Source organism: Heteronotia binoei, chromosome 4, assembly GCF_032191835.1.
Source record: "Heteronotia binoei isolate CCM8104 ecotype False Entrance Well chromosome 4, APGP_CSIRO_Hbin_v1, whole genome shotgun sequence".
In the NCBI taxonomy this organism is placed as follows: Eukaryota; Metazoa; Chordata; class Lepidosauria; order Squamata; family Gekkonidae; genus Heteronotia; species Heteronotia binoei.
In genome coordinates, this window is record NC_083226.1 from 131,374,087 (window position 1) to 131,396,082 (window position 21,996).

Genomic DNA, 21,996 nt, shown 5'->3' on the forward strand with positions numbered 1-21,996 from the left:
AATGCTTCTGCTGCTGCCTTTTGGGGGTGTGTGTGTGTGTATGTATGTGGAAACTTTAATAAGGGTATCGTGTGCCATTATCTCTGTGTTTGCCTCAGAATGGAACAGTGGCGCGTTCGTGTCACACGTGGATGTCCATAAGCAGAGAGGCTGAGACTAACATTTATGCGGGTGGGCGGGGAGAGACTGATGGCATTTCTGGTCTGAATAAACGGGGAAACCGGAATCGTTCGAGTTTAGCTAAGCGAGGGGGTGACTGGGAAGAGGCCAAGGCGGGCAGGCGGCGTAGCGTGGCTTGAAAGCGCTTCGGTCGCCCTGCGTTGCTCTGGCTGGCTGTGGAGTCCAGTCCGCAGTTTCTCTCTCTCCTCGGCAGTCTCTGTCTCTGGCAGCGGCGGAGGGCGGCGCGGCAAATGCAGGGAACAGCCAGTTGTTTAAAATCCTTCTAGAACCGTTTCTAATTCCCCCTTGCGCCGGGGAAGGGAGAGCGGGAGGAGCCGGAGGCTGGTGGGGGGAGGGAGCCAGCGAAGAGGAGGAGAGAGCAGCCTGTCCTGGTCTCCGTCTGTCAATCACGGCGCGGGAGGTGTGTCCGAGCGCGCAGCGGGCCAATGGCGTGTGTGTGTGGCGGCGTCTCCATGGTGACTGGGCTGTTCCTGGGGAGGCTGTGATGGGTTGACAGGTGCGTGACAGTCGGAGCTCTCTGCAGGCATGTACGGCAAAGGCAAGAGCAACAGCAGCGTCCCGTCCGACAGCCAGGCCAGGGAGAAGTGAGTACAGCCCGCCGGACCGCACAGCCTGACTGGGCGGGGGGCGCGCATACGCCCTGCACAAAGTAACTTTCCCGCTTGTGGCAGAGGGGGCCACGCACGCGCTCGGGGAGCGCAGCCCTGGCGCGGGAGTGAGTGGGGAGGGGGGATCAACGCCACAAGTCGGGGTGTAGGGAAGGAGGGTATGTGTGGGTCTGTCTGCGCGCGCGCGTGTGTGTAGTAAAAAGTGAAGCACGCGAGACCCTCCTGTTCAGGCTGCGGTAGGGGGTCGCTGAGTCCCTTTCGAGGGGGGTGGGGCCGGGGTGTCTGGCGGTCTTTTCGCGTTGGTTGGGGATGGGATCAGAGGTGCCTGAGCCCCTCAAACCCGGGAGGGTGACGGAAGGCTGTAGCTGAGTTGGTGAGGGGAAAGTGGTTCGAGCGGGCTGTGGGTACCTCACGCCACGACGAAGCTTTAGGGGTCGGGTTAGCGTTTAGGCTCCAGAGCTTCTTAGCTTGGCGGGATTTTTCTCCCCCCTCCTCTTTTCCCACGAAGGGTCGTAGTGTCGGTTTGAGAGGTGAGGAGATGGTGTTGGAGTAACTTTGGTAACAAAAGAGCATGGTCTGTACTGGTGTGAGGCTTCCGTTGGGGAGAGAGGGAGAAAGAGGAGCTTCTTTGCGCCGCCTGTTAACTCTGCGACGCTCAACTTTTTTAAAAAACCAGAACCTACTATCTTCCCTCTTCTCTTCTCCTTTTCTAATGTCTTGAGCACTTTCTTTTGACACATTCTGGCCTAGGTTGAAAGGAGAAGACCATTGTAGTTCATTTAAAGGACAAAATGAGGGGTGGAGGGATTTTGGAGTAGGACATGTTTTGCAATGGAGGTGAAATCGTGTTGTCTGCAGGAGGGGAACAGAAGTAAAGTTTGGAACTGTGTAAGAAGAGGAATGGCAGATTATTTTTTGGGGTGGTGGTGGTGAGAGCCCTGGTAGACTGATGCTTCTGTACTAATAATTTTGTAATAATTTTGCTGAGTGGAGAGAGATCCTGACCTGAAGAAGGATATATTCTCTTGTAGTGCTTTGGTTCACTTGTCTTGGAAGCACTAGAACTTATTTCAAAAGTGGGAAAAGTTTGTTATAGTTTATTTCATATTTACCTGATATGCAAAATAGCAAACCATATTTAATCCTTTTATATATGCTGGGCTCTTAATTGTAAGAGCTCTTGTTCTCTCCCCTTTGTTTGCAAGAGCATTTTGAAACAAAAGAATTGGACTAAGTGATAAATCAGAAAACTGTCAACAAGTTAAAATACACAAATATGGAGATGTGGTTTTTGAAGTTGTTACATGTAATCCTGAGGCATGGCTGAAGCTGGATTTCTGCAGTTGCTTTCACTTCATGCTGTAAATGCAGCTACAGTGTGTCTCAGTGTGTAGTAGAACACAGGGAAGAGGTGATTGTGAAGAAGGGTCTTCCTGGGGGAGGTAAAAGAAGTGCTGACTATTTTTTGTCTCCCTGCAGTCATTTATTTCTGTAGTAGTCATCTGCACAAGTTTAGGACAAGGTGTGTGGGGTCATGGATGGGCAACTTCAAATTTTCTTCTAAAATGCCATTGTGCTTAATGCTTAGAACTTCACTCAGCATGAGAATGAATATGTTAACCATGCTGATATATTTCCCTTGAGGCAGTTTGATGTGAACCTTCACCTAAAGGGTTTCCTTGCTTCAGCATTTTGGAGAGCATTACTTCCTGATTCCAAAGACAAAGAAGTAGGCCAGAACTTTAAATCAGTTGTCAGTTGTTTGATCATTTTATGCCTAATCTTATGCAAGGAAAGAGGAGTTCAAGGGAAAAGAAACAAAAGTGAACAATGTGACTAAAGTTTAGAACAGAAATTACTGAGCAATTTACACATTTTAAAGTGGTGATCATTTCAAACAAACCATTTGAAATAAACTTTTCACTGTATATAGCTGAATTTTATGTTGCTAGATAAGATAAGTGGGTGTAAATATATAAAATAAAGGCCTTTATTGGATCTTTCAGTGGAAACATGGTAGGTTTGGGTGTTTTTATTATGTGTGCTTGTTGCTCTGTATAGCTTTTCTTTTCTTACAAATTTGTTGTAAGTTTGTGTATGATATAAATAATATCTTTTTAAACAGAAGTCAACTCAGCATACCAAGTTAGGTACCCTGTGAAGCAAAGTTAGGGGAACTGCTAGATGGTGCTATTTGATATGAATACATCCACTTTCCCATTTATTACAGTTTGCACCAAGGAATGTGTATTGCTGTTGTACAGTTTATGCGATCCTATACAATATTTTAAATAAAGCAGTAACTCTAAAATATTGGGTGTAATCTGGGCACTGTAACCTTTGTGTCAAGTAAGGAGCATTTAGAAAGTAGGAAAAAGTTTTTGTTCTTGCTTCTGTCGTATATCATTATACAGACAATGCTATATACCTTGTGCATCTAATTTTTTCAAGCCACTTTTCAGTAGGTTGAGGTGTTATGATCACTCACGTGCCTTCTTTAGTGGAGTTATAAATTAAGAGTTCTGTACATTTGTTTTCTTATGGTACTTTTCTATCACAATACAGTTCTTACCCTAGCGATATGGTTCTATTGAGAGCAGTTGTCATATCAAAATGAGTACAGGGAAACAGCTTGCTGTGCTCTTTATAAACTAGTGATGAACTAAACTTCTCCAAGTATAATTGGAGTTGAGAAGTTATTCATGTCTGAAATACTGTTTTGACACAAAAAATATTTATAGTTCTTGTTTTGACAGAATTGTTTACATACAAATAAAGTATTTGCAGTTATACATATGTGTAATTCAGAACTTCTGAATATAATCTGGGATCTAGTATGTATTTAGTTGACTTTCTTAAATGGGGATACAAGCATGCAGAATACAGGATTGCAGAAACTGTATTTTTTTTAAAGTGATTTTTGTGGATTACAATGTGTTTACTTAACCAGATCAAGAAGAAAAATGTATTTGTGCTTGAAAATCTAACAGATTTGCTAATATAAAGTTGTACCTTATAGTTCTGCTTGACTTTTTGGCCTAAGTAAGTCTGAATGTTGATACAGTAAATATGTGGATGAAGCTTGTGTATATGCAGAGAATAGAATATTCTTTGTTGTGGTTTGAAAGTGGAAACATAATGGAGTTGACTTTCTTTCTGCTATGCTTCCGTTCTCTGTTTTAGAACATGTATGTTACACGCTTAATTTTGAATGTTGCAAATTATACATGTATAACTTTTTAACACAAGTTTTTCAGGTAAACTTTTTGTGTCCTTCCTTATTAAGACACTACTAGCTGCAGGGGAAAACATACTTGCAAAAAGTTTATGCGGGCGCTTAATTCTCTGGCATATACTGTGTATATGTTTGTCCACACAGAATGTCTGTTGTGAGAAAAACTCCCATTGTAAAGACATACTTCTGAATCCAGTTTTAGTTTTCTACTGCTTTAATGATTACTTTTGCTTTTTGTGTGTGTCCTGACTGTCTTTAAGGTAAATTTAATTTTAATCGACCTTGTAACCAACATTCATTACAATTGCTGATGAAAGCCTAGGAAACTTATTCAAGATTTTTTGTTTGTTGGGTGGTTGTTTTGTCTTGTTTTTTGCATTTTCAGCAAAACACTGAATTTGTGCTTCTGTAGGAGATCTTTGGCAGTAGGTATATAATTACTCATCAAATAAATAACACTTGCAAGAGGTATCACAAAAATGCTAAAATCTTCAGAATAATTATATGAGAATGATGCCCAATTACTGCTATTTTTGAAAATATAAATGATTTTCCTTTTGTCACCTTGTATCAATATTATGGTCACTTATGCACAGTCTCCCCCCCCCCCGACTTGAAGCATGTTATTTTCTTGCTTCCCCACAGTATGATGTGCACCTCCCAAGTTTCTCCTCTCTTTTTTGCAATCTTCCCCAAACTTTCTTTGCTGTGATGTGTTAGGAAAAGTTGTAGCAAAGCTGGGGAAGGTACTATTGCAGTTGGGGAACTCTGGGTCTTCCCAGTACAAGTGGTATCAGTGCCAGTTTCCCTACCCCAAGGCCCCACAAGGCCTTCCTCCGCTGCTACTGGAGGGCTTTTAGAGAAAAAAAATTTGAATATTGTTATAGTGTTACAAGTTTCTGTTTGAATTCCTAGTGGTTTTTTTGGGGGGGGGGGTTAAGAATAAGTCTCTAGCCCCTTTCACTGTGGATTTAATGCCTTTCTGTTATACTTCTGCAATGAGATATACTTTTTTAAAAACTGAAAGCAGGAATTCAGAGAACACGATAGACAGATTATTAGAATATTGTAATGCTGGAACAATATTCAGTAGCTGATTTTTTAAAAAAAAAATCTGAAAAATCCCTGAGAGTGTGTGAGAGAGTTTGAGTGGCCACGGCTGGGGTAGAGAAAATGAGAGAGAACCCATCATGTGGAAGCCCTGTTTCTGCTGTGTGCTGTTGGCAGCCATAGCAACATTGAGGAAAGTCTACAAGCCCATTCCTGTGTGGAAAACCCCTATGTGAGATTAGATCATAAGAGTCTTCTGATAATGAGCTGCTATAGTCCATAAATATGCCAATTTTGGAGGGGAGGGAAGCCTCACGTTTTTGAAACACCTGTTATCTTCCTCTAGTATAGTGAAAGAGAAATGCTCAGCTGACTCCTTAAAAACTTAGCTTCAAATAAGCGAGGACATTTAGCACTAAAGGTGTCACTCTCTGGTAAGTTGCCACTGAACATTTATTTCATGTCAGCACTAAATGGTGTAGTCCTTGACCAGAAATCTTAGATTGTAGGTGTGAGTAAAGTCAGTTTAAGTTGGAATCTCTTTTAGACTGTGTAGTTTGGCCCTGAATATTTTCCTTAAAGAACACAGAAACAATGTTTTGTATAAAAGACAAAAAGTTTCAAAGTAAAAATTGTAGAAGTAACTCAGATTTATAGCTTGCTAAAATCTAACCTCAAAAAGAAATTTCCTGTATGTAGCTGAGAAAGTCATTTTTACAAGCTTATATACTATGGCCAGTATGCATGGAAGTGCATTCTGCACCAATGTACTCCAAGTGGGAGGCAAACACTGACAAATCCCTGGGCCTATATGTGCTCTGAATACACCATAGCCTATAAATTAGCTGGAGAGGTTGAAACCTCTTTACCATAAATAAGTTGGTGATGCTGTGGCATGCACTGTGTTCACAAGCTGTGTGGCTAAGAGTCACAGGGTCTGAACTTCCTGAACCAATACAGGTAGGGATGAAGGAAAATTCTTGTGCTATATTGAATATCAGCTGGTATAATAATTTTTTTGGGAGGTTGTAGATTTGGACATTGAAAGAAAGGTGAATGCACACTTTGCTAGCCCTTAGTTGTAGCAGACTTGCCTGTGTATATTTATCCCATCAATATTTTAATAGTTTAGTTTGTGTGACTTAATTCAAAGTATTTGGAATGCACCCATGGGAGCCAGTGTAGTAATGGCATCTGGCACCTCTAAGGCTTGTGGCTAGCAAAAAGCAATTGAAAGTGAGAACAGGATTAACAGGTTAATCTGTTTTAAATGTTCCAGTAGAATGCTTGTTCTGAGTAGCTTTTCTGTCCCTTAAGTTTCAGCATTTAACTAGACATTTATACAGTTGCACTAGGTTTGATTTGTAGTAGTGGACAATGTATGTAAACCTGTTACAGATGTCTATAAATAATGTTTGAGGCTTGAAAAAAGGCCCCTTCAACTTTCCCAGCATATCTTGCAGAGGATTAGAGGTACCACATTAGTTGGTGAGGATGTATGTTGTGGATCTTTTCTAGAGTTGAAGCATAAGGATGTATGTTGTGGAACTTTTCTAGAGTTGAGGAATCAGTCCACATTAATGTTTGTTTCTGACCAGCATAACATGACTAAAAGCTTGTTGGTTCAGGTGGGTACCTGTGTTGGTCTGAAGCAACAGAGCAAAGTTTGAGTCCAATGGCACCTTTAAGACCAACAAAGTTTAATTCTTGGTCTAAGCTTTTGTGTGCATGTACACTTCATCAGATACTTTGTTTTGAATTCTTATTGGTACAGCTTAATTTCTTTTGTGAAGGCAAAATCAAATATATGTAAACTATGTAATCTGTACTATCCTAGTTTGTCCCATCTTTCTTAAATATTAGTTACATAAGATCAAGGAATAGTAGGTTATGATCTTATATATAGCATTACCTACATGGGTGAGTAAAAGTGCCAAACCCTGTGAGGCTTCAGTGAACACATAGAACCTTATATTCAGAAGCTTCCAGTTACTCCTCTTGAGTTGAGATTTGGAATTCACTGAATATGATTTCAAAGAGAATGGAGGAACCTATGCATAAGTGGAGCTCTGTGTATATAGTGGCGTCACTTTGGCACATAATAGTGCCTAGATTAGGATAGTTATTTTCCCAGGCATAGTCTTTAGGAACTAGAGCAGGAGTGTCAAACTGATTTGTTTTGAGGGCCAGATCTGACATAAATGTGACCTTATCAGCCGGGCCATGTGTGTCATAAAATGTAATGCCAGGTAATGGAGACATAAACTCTATAAAGGACACAGATAAACACAAAGGTTTTTTAAAAGCTTAAAATAAAACATGCTTTTAGGAAAGCACCTTTAAGACCAATGAGTGCTAATGTTTTAACATTAGCATGCATTGGTCTTAAAGGTGCTTTCTTTGTATCTCTCTGATGCAATCTAGGGAACTTGGCAAAGGAAGCTCTGACTCTTTCCTTCCTTCCCTAGGGGACTAGAAGGGGGAGGAGCCTCAGCCAGTAGAAGAAAAGGTTGGCTCAGTAGCTCTGCTGTGTGACAGAGAGAGCCTGGCAAAGCAAACTCTCTCCCCCCACTTCCCCAAAGGAGGAGCCTCAGCCATAGATAATAGAGGCTTTGCCCTGTAGTTCCTGTGCAATTGAGCAAGTCTGGCAAAGCAAGCTGGTATGCAGAAGGAAGCAAGAGAGAAGGAGAAAGAAGCAGATGACAGCCAGTTGCTCAGGGGCCTGATTTGACTCCCAGGCCGCATGTTTGACAAGCCTGAGCTAGAGTGCTTTTTAAAATACTGGAATACTAATGTATGTATGAATCCTAATGTATGTATCCTATTGTATTCCTTGCCTTGAAATATGGTTGTAAACTAATTGTACACATGTTTGTTTAGAACTGGGTTGGAAAGTGAGAATCCTCATTATGTTTTCAAGTAACCTGCAATAGGTAAAATATATGGCATCAACTGATTGTAGAGATCAGCAAGTAAAAGCTTCTAGAAACAATAAAAATTCTATTTTTATGTTATCCTGTGACAAATTGGGGGTTTTATACCAATGGCAGTGTGTCTTGACCCTCTGTAAAGGCGTCAAGACAATTAGCCAGTTACTTATCTCCTTAAATTCTAATTAATATTGAGTTGTTCTTACAAATGATTGTTTCCATTTGCTGTGATTGCACTGTAATGTGATTGTGAAGCCTATGGTAGTTAGAATTTACATTACGTTTAAAATGGCTTTCTTCAACTTTTTATCCCGTGTTAATAATGTTCACAGGTGCAGTTGCACAAAAGATACTTAAAAGGTACTTAAAGGTGTATAAAAACACTGTGTTAACTCTGCATAAATAAACCGATTTTCTTGTTCCCTACATTGCAATAGGAAGTTATTTCAAGTCACTTCAGAGTTAAAACTCTGTTGCTGTGAAAGTGTCAATGCATGCATCCAGACAAAATGGCAGAATCCAGTTTGCTAACAGAAAATTGTTACTAGCTGATCCTGGATTAATAATTGGACAAATCTAGATATGTTTTTGTTTTCATAAAATACCTGTCTTTTTCATTCCTCTGGATGGAGACAGTTCTGTTTTCTGTAAATGGCAGTAATACCTGTTTTCTCTGCAATTGTGAAAGAAAAACGGGTTCTTCTCAGTATTCTGCCTCTCCACTTTGAAGTTCCCCCCTGTTTTCACAGCTGTGCTATCCATAAAACCAATTCTGCATAAAAATCCTTTAAACGGTGAATTGGCTCACTATAATGAAATTACTGTGTCTTGCAGCATGAACTACAGGTTGTAGATTTGTTCCTGCTGGTATGCTTATTCTTCAGATTTAAACTGTGATCCATGAGTCACTTAAACCAGTTTAAGTGCAAACATACCAGCTTAAGTTGTTTGCTCTGCTCTTCTTTTGTCTGCCTTCCTTCATAGCATTTGTGGTATTTTCCATGCTATTAATGGCAATGTTTCTCTTTTTTCCAGCTCACTATTTCAATCTTGTTTTTTTCTCTGAGGTTCACATTTATCATGTCAGCAGGAAGTTAAACCTTCAAACTTTGTGATTTGGTTCCGGTTCAGCTATAACTAAAAGTAGCTTCAGCTTGATGTTGGCTCAGGCCAATAAAGTTTATTGATAAATTTACTAATCTGAACCAACCAGTTTGGTTCTAATTAATGTGGGAAAACATATACATGATTTAGGAAAGGATGCTGAGAGGCAACCCACTCCTACTGGGTTTCTCTCCCATGTTAGAGAGCTGTTGCACATTTAAAAGGAAGTTTGAACCAGAGACAGGCTTTGCCCTGTAGGCTCTTGAGCTGGGGGCTTGGCCATTGTGTGTGACAAGTAGATTAATGTCTGCCACTATTGGAGAAGGAGAATGAAATAGTTAATTACTTGGAAACCAGGAACAGTACTGACATAGAACACCTGTTGGACAATACTAACATCAGTACTGTCTGGCTTTTTAATGGATGCTAAACTTTTTGAATGTGCATATGGGGTGGAGAGATTATTAGTGGATTGTTGGAAACAATCTTTACCTGGAGCAGGATGTTAGATGAATGTACTGTTTTAGTGCAGATTGGAACTGGTAGGTTCGGGGTGCAATTTATCAAAGCTGTCTAGTATTTGCCAAGGATGTATCATCTTTGTAGCATCCTGAAAGTTGACAATGTAAGGGGCCTTTATTTTCCACACTTCCACCCTAATACTGTCTAACACTAGATCAGTAAGGCTCAACAGTGCAGGCCTCTGCAGAATGTTACAGAAAGAGAAAATTGGCTTGACTTGCATAACATATACATGATCGGAAGAAAATTATGTGGTTTACCATGGAGCTGGGAGACTTCTAGAATGATGCTGGTGGAACATACTGAATCTGACGGTTCATGCTATAAAGTTATTTGGAAGACCTAGGAAGTAGCAGTGACAGTGGCAAAGATATGTTACTTCTCTGCGAACATTGCATCAGCTAGTTCATGACCATCCCAGATGTTCAAAGTAGCTCTGCATCTGGTAACTCTGAAATCTGAGCCTTTATTGTCTCAAGAAGAGATAGTTGGTTGTGATACTTCTGCAGAGATTTCACTGATAAATCATTGCACATATACTCAGATCTCAAGGCTGGTTGTAATTTGGACCTGTCAGAAGAAATGCTTCACTCATCACCTGGTGTATTTATGGACCTTTTTGACTTAATTTCTTTGATGGATATTGGCAAGATCCTGGGATCTGTGAAGACCACTACTTGTGTCCTGTATCCTTGCCCATCTTTGCTGCTAAAATCATGTAAGGACAGCATCAGCAAGTAGTGTCTTTCATAAATCATTCACTAACGGGGCAGTTTCCTTCAGCCACTCAAAGAGGCAATTATCCATCTACTACTATAAAAACTATCCCTACAGAAAAAAAAAATGATATTGGCCAATTACCATTCAGCATCGAATCTGCCCTTTCTAGGCTAGTGTTTGAGAGAGCAGTAGCAAACTCCAGGTCTTCTTGGATAACTTATCTACTCTAGACTATTTTAAGTCTGGTGAGAGGCCTAACTATGGAATGGAGATAGCCTTGATGGTTTTCGTCGACAATTTCCATCTGAATATAGGCAAAGGCCAAGTGTCTTCATAGCTCCTCCAGTATTTGTAGCCTTTGATACAGTGGGCCAAAAATATTGGACTGTTCAAATCATTCCTCACAGATTGGACTCAAAGTGAGACCTGATGGAGACCAGTTATCAGTGTGGGGCTTATCTTGTGGCGTTCCACCAGCCGCAGTCCTATTCTTCATTATCTTTAATTTATATGTAGAGCCCTTAGGATAATTCTCTTGTGATTTTGGGGTTGTCCTGCTTGCACCCAAGACAGACTGAAGTTGAGTCACAGCATGGCAGGAACAGCAGGCTCTTTTGGAACTGTTAACCCTCCAACATCCAGAGCTGAACTGAGGCTATTTATGGGAGTGAGTGCCTGCAGCTGTAGCCGTGACCTGGGGTCAGCTAGTCATGTTTTCCACCATCTGAGCTGGGCTTTCTGTCTTCTCTTGCTCTCAGAGTCTTGGGGTTAACCATGGGTCCTTGGCAATTGGCTGCTCTCCTTCAATCCCAGGTTCTGGTGGCTCCAGAGCCTCCAAGTCTTCTATTCCGGTAGCCAAAACTGAACACAAATTCCCAGATAATAGGGGTTTGGAGGGTCCAGGCACCACTGACCCAGCACCATGGTGTCTTTTTCCTCTGATTAGGAATAGTTAGACCCAATCTTGGCTATCATCAGTATGCTGACAATTCCCAGCTCTGTATCTCCTTACCTGAATCTCATGGTGATGCAGTGGGAGTCTTGAATAAATTCCTGTTTGCTGTGGTTAAATGACTGAGAGTGAACAAATTGAAACAAAGTTCTGGACAGAGAGAAGTATTGTTCGCTGGGAAGAAATATTGAAGAACATTGTGCTCCCCACTTTGGATGCGGTTTAGCTGACACTCACTGACTTGGTTAAGACTTTTAAGGGTTATACTGGATCTGGCATTACTGCTGGCGGAGGAAATTAATGCAATTGCAAAAAATACTTTCTTCCAACTCAGTCTAGTACAAAAAATGGCCCTCTACACAGCTGATTTGGCCACCTGGACCCATTCTCTTGGCTTTCTCATTTACTGGGCTCAACTCGTAGAGCCTCATATCAATAGGACTCCCTATACATTGCTATGACAGTTTTGCTTATCTGAACCTTCTGCAGGTGCTACCTTCCAAAATGGTCAAAATCAGCAACTGCCTATATGCATACTATAATGATATTGCCCTCCTCCCTTCCCCACACACAGGATTTTCCCTTCTGTCTTCTTTCTTGCTAAGCAGCCCCCTTATCTGTTTTCTTATTTGTTTGTCTATGGCTACCACCCCCAGTAGCACTCTCTCTCTCTCGAGTGATGCTGCACCCCCATAGCCAGAAAAATTTTAGTGTGGGGGCATTGGTGGGGTGTGACATCACTTCTCATGCCCCCAAAATAAATACAAATAAAATTCAGTACAGTAAAAAGACTGCCTACTCTCCTCCCCACAGCTGCCATATGCATACCCCCTTTCAACTTGACCATGTGGCTCCTCCCATGCAAAGTCTGCTGGCATTTTTACCCCCTTGGAGGGGATGGCCCCCAACTCGAGTGTCCCTGGGCCACTCCCCCTCTGGCTGGCACCACTTATCTGCTGCACCCACCTGAGACTTTTCTACCAGAGTAGCCAGCCTGCATAGTCTGCGGCCCCATCCTCCATAGCAGCCGGTGGGTTGGGAGGACTGAGCCGGTTCAGTGTGATGCGCATGAGGTGGCTTTGGAAGCGGAGGCCACCAAATCAGTCCAGCTGTGGGGTTGCTGCTGGGGCAGTGCTAGGGTAGGCCATTCTCCTTGCTGGTGGCTTCCATCTGAGCTGTGCTCCTCTCCTCCTGCTTCATGTTCTTGCCTTGAACACACTCCCCTCCTCCTCCTCTCTGCCCTCCTCTTGCCCTGGAATGAGTGTGGCCTGGCTGGAATGTGGGCTCAGGAGTGAGAGGGCATTGCCCCCCTATGCCTACATAGTTCAGCCCATGGAACTGAGGGAAGAGGCAAAATTCTTATACTCTGCTTTTGAAATAGGCTTTTGAAAAGTTCAAAATAAACAAAATGTTTAACTTGTAGGAGAAAAGGTCAAGTGGAATCAGGTGTAGGATGTATGTGAACAGATAATAAAACTAAAGTAACTTTGTATTCTCAAAAACACCAAATAATTTGTTGCCTACAAGTGTTACTGCTGTCTTCAATGTCTTTAAAACTTAAGGAGGGAGGCTTTCTTTTTAGTTTCTGCTTAAATACTCAAGAATGAGTTTCACTGACACGTAAAGTTTAGAAAGAAGTAACATACAACCAACTTTCCCAAATCCTTCTTCATACACCAACTAGGAATTACTCCTTTTTTCTAGAAACTATTTCTCTTTTTAACTGGGCAGGGATCACTGTCTTGGATGAGGATCCTCACTTCTCTTTTTTGGCTTAGATGAGGATTCTCCTTGATCCACTCACTCTCTTAGCCTCTTTCCCAGTCTACAGTCAGTTCCCAACTGTAATTCCTTAGCTGACTCAGCATAATTCTGTTCAAACAGCTGATAACTCCCAGGTCTCAGACTCTGTTAGGCATTAACATTTAATGGGCTTTCACACATGCATTCTCTGTTGTGACCCCCACCTTACGGAATGGCCTCATTGATGAAGGCTCCAACTCTCCTGGCCCTGTAGAATGTTAATATGTCCTACAGGGCTCTGATCTCAGACAGAAGAATGTCCCACAAGTTCAGATGGAACTTTGTATCCCTCTTTTAATTAGACTCATCATGGTGAAGCGGAGGAGGATAGATTTTCCCTAATTCTCTTTAATAATTCATCCATTGCTTTGCTCTGTGATATGGACCATTTGCCTATTGTTTATATGTGGAGTGTTTCTATACCCTTTCTTAAATGATGTGTACCTTGTTTGCACCTTTTTCCTTTTTTTAACCTGATCATTATAAGTCCTGCACATTTTTTTTTTTAAAAAATGGGGCAGCTCCCTCCTCCTGCAGTGTGCACAAGTGCATCGTATTTCTTTTAGTTTGTAGGAAAGTTCTAACCTGTTTGAGTGTTAGCAGAGATATTTGTGATAGTTTGCGCATGGCACTGCATTAAAGGTGCAGTGGTTTTTGGTTTATTATTGTTTTTTTTAAAAAAAATAGTGATGTATATGCAAATCCTTCCCCTCTTAATTAAAACAAGTGTTCTGATGATGACCTAGAGGAGTGGTTTTTTAAATTTACGTTATTTATAATCTGCCTTTCTCAATGAGATTCAAGGTAGATTACATAGTATGATCCACCACAGAACCTCCAATAGTTTGTTTGGCATTATTCAACACCCTATTCTGGTCCTTTTTGGGATATCGATACCTGTCTAGAAGCACATATTAAGTCTGATAAGTAAGTATTAACAACCTGGAGAGGGTTTTGGCTCATCTAATTCCCATTCTGATTAGCTAATGGATTTTAAATGTGAATCATACACAATTCAGAACCATCTCTCTGTCCACATAATAGTTTTTAAAATCAAGAGGAAGAGATGCATGTTTCTGCATTTCTGTTCTATGGAAGAGGGAGGGGTAGTTGGAAGGGTAGTTTTTGCACTTTAAAAAGAATGGGGAAACACTAGTTACATTGTAGCTTGCAAACAAATATTTTTAGAAATTGCATGCAGAGGAACACATAAAATGTCCATGATTTACTAATGTGCTGGTGCTCTTGCACATACTTCTATGCCTAAATGGAAGAAATAGTTCATGTGGACAAGAGGAATGATAAGTTTTAATAATAACAAAATACATGTGCACAGCAGTCTTTACAGGCTCCAGAGATCTGAGCCATTAAAATAGTGTAAAGCAAATAGTTTAGTGATAGTCCATAATCCTGACCAGAGTAAACTGGAATCAGTAAATCTTAGAAGTGAGGTGAAAAAACACAGAAGCTTCGCTTTCAACAATTATTTCTTTTACATAATGTAAAAAATATTTCTAGTGTATTTTGCGATTGGTTTCATTCTTACTTCCTGACTGCTAACATCTAGTCTTGTAGTTCAACTTTGATTCTTTTTATGACAGATATGGCTTTTGTTTTAAACTGGCTGTCCACTTTTAAATGAACTTTCCCTTCTCCATGTCTCGATTTGTTGATTCTTTGGTGAAGCCTTTTAAAAGGAAACAGAACCCACTTCTAAGGTAGTGTCCAATGAGATTATCTTCCTTATATATTTGAACTTTATTGCAGTGCCATTCCTTTGAAGCAAGTAGATAACTGTCACTAGCACCTCAATTCTGAATATAATCTATGGAATTAACTCTTCTTGGAGATCTTATTTCTCATGTGTAGGGTTTTTTTGTGTGTGTATGTTGAAGTTTGAACCCTCCACTGCCAATCTGACCTAGTCTCTGGCACAAAGCTTCTTTCACATCTTCCAGCCCTGCAGAACTACTTTAAATGAGGATTTAATTTCAGTGAAACAGAATGAATGAATAGTAAGAGTTCTGAATATACAATACTCCAGGGTTTACAATAACTTTAATATGTTCACTATTCTTGTTCCTTTGGGGAGAGTATCTTTTCCTCTTATTAAAATCCCTATTAGGGTTCTAGCAATGTTAGTGTGTTAAACCTCAAACATCTTCCAAGTTACAAGGCATGTACATCCTGTTTGACCTTCTGAACTCCCTTTTTCATGTTGATAGCAATGAGGACCTCAAAGGTAGGCACATGAGATAGAAGTATAACATTTCAATAGAATAAAGACTGGATTTTTATCATTAGTATTTACCAGGGGTCTCCAACTTTGTTGAGTCTGAGGCACCTTTAGAGTTTTGAGAATGACTGAGGAGTGCTAACCCAAAATGGCAGAGTCAAAAGGAGGCAGAGTCAAATGAAATCCCACCCTCCTTACACCTCTTGAGAAGAGAGGGCAATGACACCACACACTGACCAGTACTGCAGCTTTAACACTCTGCGCCACGGGGCTCAATTATCTAACTGGGCTTTTAACATTCATTATTAAAAGAGCTAAATTTTAATCTTCTGTATCAAGAAAAATGCACTTTAATTGCATATAACAGGATTCCCAAGAGTAGCTTCTGCGGGCACCATGGCACTTTACAGTACTTCCCTGGATGCCCACCAAGCTTTTCAGAAAATGAGCAGGGCCTTTGTAAGAACTTGTTACTGGGTGTCCTCAGTCAAATGAAAGTGTTTTCTCCTGGAGGATCAGGAAGATTGCCAAGTACCTGGACTTTTCTTGGTCAGTGTGTAGATGACTGAGGAAGGCAATGGCAAACCACCCCATAAAAAGTCTGCCATGAAAATGTTGTGAAAGCAACGTCACCCCAGAGTCAGAAATGACTGGTGCTTGCACAGGTGACCTTTCCTTTCCTTTTCCTAGATCAAATTGAGGGTTTATTTAGTCATATGTGCTGTTTCTACCAGTGGCCAGCTACATGCTTTTATAGTACACAATACTAAAATTTGAATCAGATGTGTGAGCTGTGTAATATCAGTTATAAATATTTCAGTGAGTGTACCTACTATACAGTTCCACAAGTCTTTGGAAGAATGCTTTGTTGTTGTTCAGTCACTCAGTCAAGTCCAACTCTTTGCAACCCCATGGACAAAGTCACGTCAGGCCCTCCTGTTTTCCACCATTCTCTGAAGTCTGCTCAAATTCATGTTAGTTACATTAATAATGCTTTCCAGCCATATAATCTTTTGCCGTCCCCTTCTTCTTTTGCCTTCTGTCTTTTCCAGCATCTGGATCTTCTCTAGTGAGTGCTCCCTTCTCATTTGGTAGCTGAAGTATTTGAGCTTCAGCTTCAGCATCTTACCTTCCAGGGAACAGTCAGTGTTGATTTCCCTTAGGATTTGATCTTTTTGCAGTCCAAGGGGCTCTCAAGATTCTTCCCCAGCACCACAGCTTGAAAGAATGCTATGAAGTACTATATGGAAGTATAATTTTTCTATTATGTGGTTTTATCAATATAGTTACAGATACTACATTATTTTAGTCTGGTCAACCAACTTGATCCAGTTGCATGAGTTAGTGCAGAAATGTTTTCTTTTATGGCTGCTAAATCTTGTGATGTCTTTTGGTCAGTGACTTTCTGTCATAATTGAACCATTATGCGGTAAAGTCCATGAGATAACCAGGATATTCTTGAAAATCAGCATGGGTATTCTTGAAAATCAGCATAAAGTTCATAACTTTGTCAAGTAGCAGTAGTTAAAAATGCATGAGTGGATGTGGCTCCTAAGCTTTTTAGACCTGTGTTTCCTGGCTGCCCAACATTGCTTCACCATTTCAGTTACCTATAGAACTGATTGAAACTCACAGTAACAACTGAAAGCCAAAGAAGCATTTTTAAAAAATCCACTAGACTAATATAGGGCACCTTTTGTAAATGTAAGCATTGCTTTGGTCCCCAGTTTTCCTTCAGTGAATCAAAAAGAAATAGCAGTAAAATAATGTTGGATCTTTCAAAACATGAAACAAGCGCTTTCAGAGTGTAAACTGGATACTGGTAGGAATATATCCAGCGGTAAACCACTGGTAAATTGTTAGTGTAAATATAACTTTAGTTAGATGTGAAAGGCCTTCAGTTGTATTATATATCCAGAAAAACCTAGTTTCAGTTGTCTGCTTTTTGCTGTTGCTTATTTAAACAATGTGCAAACACATTGCATGTTGCATAGGCTTTGAAATAAAAGGTGTGAAATGAGGTTTTTGAGAAAGTGACTTAACTTTCCTGCATCTTCTATTACTGTATATTTGCTGAATAGTTATTCAGTGACATCTATTGATTTAATTCTCCAGTGACATCTACCAAAAATAGCAATGGTATATTAGAAAAATTGACATCCCCAAAATTTATTTTCCTTTGTGTTATAACAATGCTAATAAAATATTAAACAATATAAATGTAGTGATTGTAAATCTGGTGGCAAATATTCTGTTTGGCACCTTTAGTTTAATTTATAATATGTGATATGGAAAGAAATTGAGGATCCTTTCTGTACAAACAGCCTTCTCAAATTGCACTGTAGATTTTGTGGGATAGAACTGCTGGTAACATCTGCTGATAATGCTATATTCTGTCTACATGTGATAAACATAAGGTATATCATTTTCTTTTAACTTGTCCAGTTAGATGAATTTTTATATATCCATTGACCAGTGCTTCCTCTAAACTGTGGAGCAAAAATTCAACTTTGTGATCAACTGGCATTAAATTGTGAGCTACTGCATAAATTAGTTTGCTCTGGAGCCCTTTTTCCTAAGCTAATACAAAAATGTGTGAACTGGAGGCTAAAAAACTGTGAGCTAGTTCACATGAACTCAGCTTAGAGGGAACACTGCTGTTGACTGATGTTCTGTAATCAGGAACAGTCCTTTCTGTGTCCCTTTCCACATGTCTTGATGTGATAGAGGGTGTTGGTGCATGGGAGACAGTTGCAGGTAAACTGCACAGCTACTACTGTGTGCGTGAGGGAGAAAAGATGGCAGTCAGCCCAATACCCCATATTCACCCTCCTTCTGCATTGCTGGTCATCATTACTATGAAAAGACAGTGGTTAAGAGGTGTACGTTTCTGAATGCCTGGGTTTCAGTCACAGCTTAGTGTCTTGAGTGTTGTTGCTGGGCAATTGTGGACTATATCTTGCCATATCTGCTCAGTTGATTGGGGTTGAAACAGATACTGGGAAAGGACTAGGACTGAGAAAACCTGAAAGCCATTTGCTTTCTTTTTAGTGGAAAATGGTAGTTTATTCTTGATTTTCATAGTATTCTTGATATTTGGAAATTTGAGTTTTTTAAAATCCTGAATGTGAAGGGTCATACTTCTGAGTTTGGATTCTGAATATGTATTTTGGTGATGATGAACGCGCTTAGTAGAAAAGGTATTATGCTGTGAAAATTCTTTTAAAACAAGATTTGTTCTTAAATCAAAATATAGTATGTTGGAATGATATTGTTTGTCTTATTCTTAACTTCAGTTAAAACTCTTAGAATTGCAATTTTTTAAAAGTTTTTTGGGGAAAAACTTTCTCTACTTGCAAATATATGAAATTAAGTAACAGTAAAAGGGGGGAAACTACATAATTGGAAAGATCAGGGCTTTTTTTGAGCAGAAATGCACAGGAACTTAGTTCTAGCTGGCTTGGTGCCAGGAGGTGTGGCCTAATATCCAAATGAGTTCCTGCTAGGTTTTTTCCTACAAAATCCTTGTGTGAAACAATGCTGACATCAGAGGCTGTGGCCTAATATGCAAATGATTTCTGCTTTTTCGGTAGAAAAAGCCCTGGGGAAGCTGAATAACATTTCAAATGGATTGTTAAAACTGATTAAAATGCAATAAAAGGCAGGGTGTGCCTACTTTCAGTTGCATTGGTAGTGATACTACAGCTTACTTTTTCAGACTTTGCAAGATATTCCCAAAAGAGGCTCATAATCTGTAGTTAATTATTTAAAAGTTTTTAAAAATACATCTTAAGCTTTCAAGCTTTAGCCTTCATTTCTATACAGGAACTACTGTGTAGCTCACAAAACCATCCTTTTTATGAAAGTGGGAAAGAAAACCCAATTTGGCCTTAATCTACAACCTTGGTCTAACACTGGTAGGTGCTGCCCTAATATGCTTCTCTTGGACTTGGAATGCCTTAAATAAATGTGTGGTCCTGAAGCCACACAGCACTTTACACGTTTGGCTGTTGGAAGCTGCAATTTCATGGCAATTTATTTCTTACTTATTGCTGTTATGATTGTTCACCCTAGCCCCTTTTCCACCATTGTGTGGTAGGTCAGTTGTTTTTTGATCACTGCTACTACCACCCTCCATTGGTGTGCCTGCGTCTTGCCATGGCATAGCTGCCTGCATTGATGTAGACATCATACTGTACCAATTGAATGGCTAACGTGGAGTGTATATACCCTCAGCACAATCTTGCTTCAGTAAAACTCAATTAAAAAGAATGGTTGTGATGCTCATATTAAATTTGAAGCTCTTTGAGCGAAGTACTAATAGAGGTTCAGGTTCTAATACATTGTAGTCCAGCCACCTAATGAAAATAAAAAAAATACTGAGAGGTATTAAAAGTAAAGAGTAAAGAGCGACAGAAAAAAGAAGCACAATAGATCATTTGTTGGCCTGTTTTTGGTGCCTGATGGTCTAAAAGCTTAGTACCATTGTAAATATATGAAACTTACCTTTGTAAATATATAGAACTTACCTTAAAATCTACAACATTTTAATGTTCTTGATGAATTAACTGAAGTAACAGTTAAGCTAACAACATAGTACTAGTGGAGAAAATGATTTGTGATATTGGGAGGTTGAGCAGAAGAGGATACTGTTACATAATAAGCTACCAGAAACCTACATTAGGACCTCTCTATGTAATAAAAGCGAAAGAAGGGCATCTTCCTAGACAAGATTGCATCTTTCCGGTTGCTTCAGTTATATTCTGAGGGCAGACTTCTGATGATTAAAAGGTGCCCTAGTTGGTGGAATTTGCCACCATTATACTCATTACCCTTGGCTGGCCAGCTGGTATTTATTAGCCAGACTTGTGTGTTAACTGCATTTCCTTTTCTTACATCTAAAATATATATATTTCAGTCTGTCTTAATTTATGGTAAGGTGAATATTTTTTTCCAAGTCTTGTTCTTCCTCTTTATGTTGGTGAACTGGCTGTGTGGTGTGCTTGTCTTCCAGTAACTATTTTCAGAATGTGCATGCTTATCTGTTTCTATCCCAGTAGCAAGTCATAGTTTTCTGGGATGTACATTGAGGCAAGAGAGATCTGTATGCACTTCAGATGTGGGTTGCTGCAAAGGAAAGATTTTAATATTGATTAAACGTAGCTAAGTGTGACTGGGAAGGAGAAAGTGGTATAATGCCTTAAAGGGAGCATTCTTCATGGGTTGTCTCTTTGGTCTTCATAACTGAAATAAGCAGATGCTATATGTTCATAGGTTATGTCTGTGTCTTTATGTGGTAAAATTAAAGGGTTTGAACGTATTGAAATGCTTTTGGCATATTTGTAATTTGTGCACATTTTCAGTAAGTGTTCTCTCTAGAAACTATGAACAGTAAGTCGTTACAGACAGATTTGATAACCTGATGGGGTGAAAGTTTAATTTTAAATTGAACTCATGGTGGAATGTGTTTGCAGGTAGCTGAGATGAGTTGCACCTGCTTCTGGAGCATAAGAGTAGCTTAGGGAAAGGTCATCCTGCCTTAGTAAGAGTCTTAAAGTGAAAGATTTGCAAATAACTGATGTGGTTTCAGTTACTACAATTCATAGGTCTGTATATGCAAAAAATCAACTAATGTTCATCAACTTTCTTTCTCTTCCACCCCCTTCTCGTATAACAACTGCAAAGTTAGTGTGTTACAGTGCTAACTTTGGCAAATACACACATTAACACTACCAAACCTGTACTAAGAACACAATTTAAAAAAAAATCTTGTGCGTTCATAGTTATGCTTGTGCATTGCATGAGTAATGTTTATGAATTCTTTTTTTCTGTTAGAATGGTAATACTAATCTAAGTGCCTAATGGGACAGTTCTTAGGCAGAATTATGTAGACATGTTCAATAGTGCAGACTTGAACATATAACTGTGATGGTTATATACAGTGCAGCTATAACACCAGTTCTAAATTCAGTTCTAATGCTGAGCCACACCTTTGGTCTATTATGATTATTGTTTGCTCTGACTGGCCGTGGCTGTCCAGAGACTTAAGTAGCAATTTCACACATCACCTACTATGTATTCTTTAACTGGATTACACTAAGGACCTTCCATATGAAAATCAAAAACTCTGCTCCTCTGTTCTGTACCACTGTTTAATAATGTAGTCTGTGCCTTGCCCTGAATAGTCCAGGTTAGCTCGATCCCATCTGATCTCAGAAGCTAAGCTCAATGTGCCCTGGCTTGTGTTTGGATGGGCGAATTACCAGGGGCATGATGCATCTCTTGCCTTAAGAGATGCATCAGTCTAGCTCACCACGTCTAGCTCACCACGTATGTAACACTAAAAGAGCTAGAACTTCCGACTGTCAGACAGTCTTAGGATCTGGCTATACTGCACACACTGCCATACATTGTTGTTGTTGTTGCTGGTCATTTTGTAGAAAAATAGGTGGTTAAGCTAATTAGCATAGCTAATAGCATATGGCACCCCCCATCCAAAAGCAACCTGATGCAAGAAAGGAGAGCCCTGGGCGAGTGAGGTCTGCTTGGGCTGGCTAGAGATCCAGCCACGCCAAGCAGACCTCACTCACCTGGGGCTCTCCTTTCTTGCATCAGGTTGCTTTTGGATGGGGGGTGCCATATGTTCTCCCAGTCAA

The 21,996-nt window shown here is 40.1% G+C and overlaps 1 protein-coding gene across 8 annotated transcripts in view; it reads left to right on the forward strand.

The window, feature by feature from the left end:
- Positions 1 to 465: 465 nt before the first annotated feature.
- SSBP2 (single stranded DNA binding protein 2) overlaps positions 466 to 21,996 on the forward strand; it is a 167,479-nt gene continuing 145,948 nt past the window's right edge. For 2 of the 8 annotated variants that reach the window (XM_060235748.1, XM_060235750.1), the window contains exon 1: positions 506 to 764. In XM_060235748.1, the coding sequence (XP_060091731.1) occupies positions 706 to 764 (59 nt within the window). In that variant the 5' untranslated portion in view covers positions 506 to 705. Of the gene's footprint in view, positions 765 to 21,996 lie in introns of all 8 variants that reach the window. The other 6 variants (XM_060235751.1, XM_060235747.1, XM_060235752.1 and 3 more) reach the window with 6 other exon arrangements.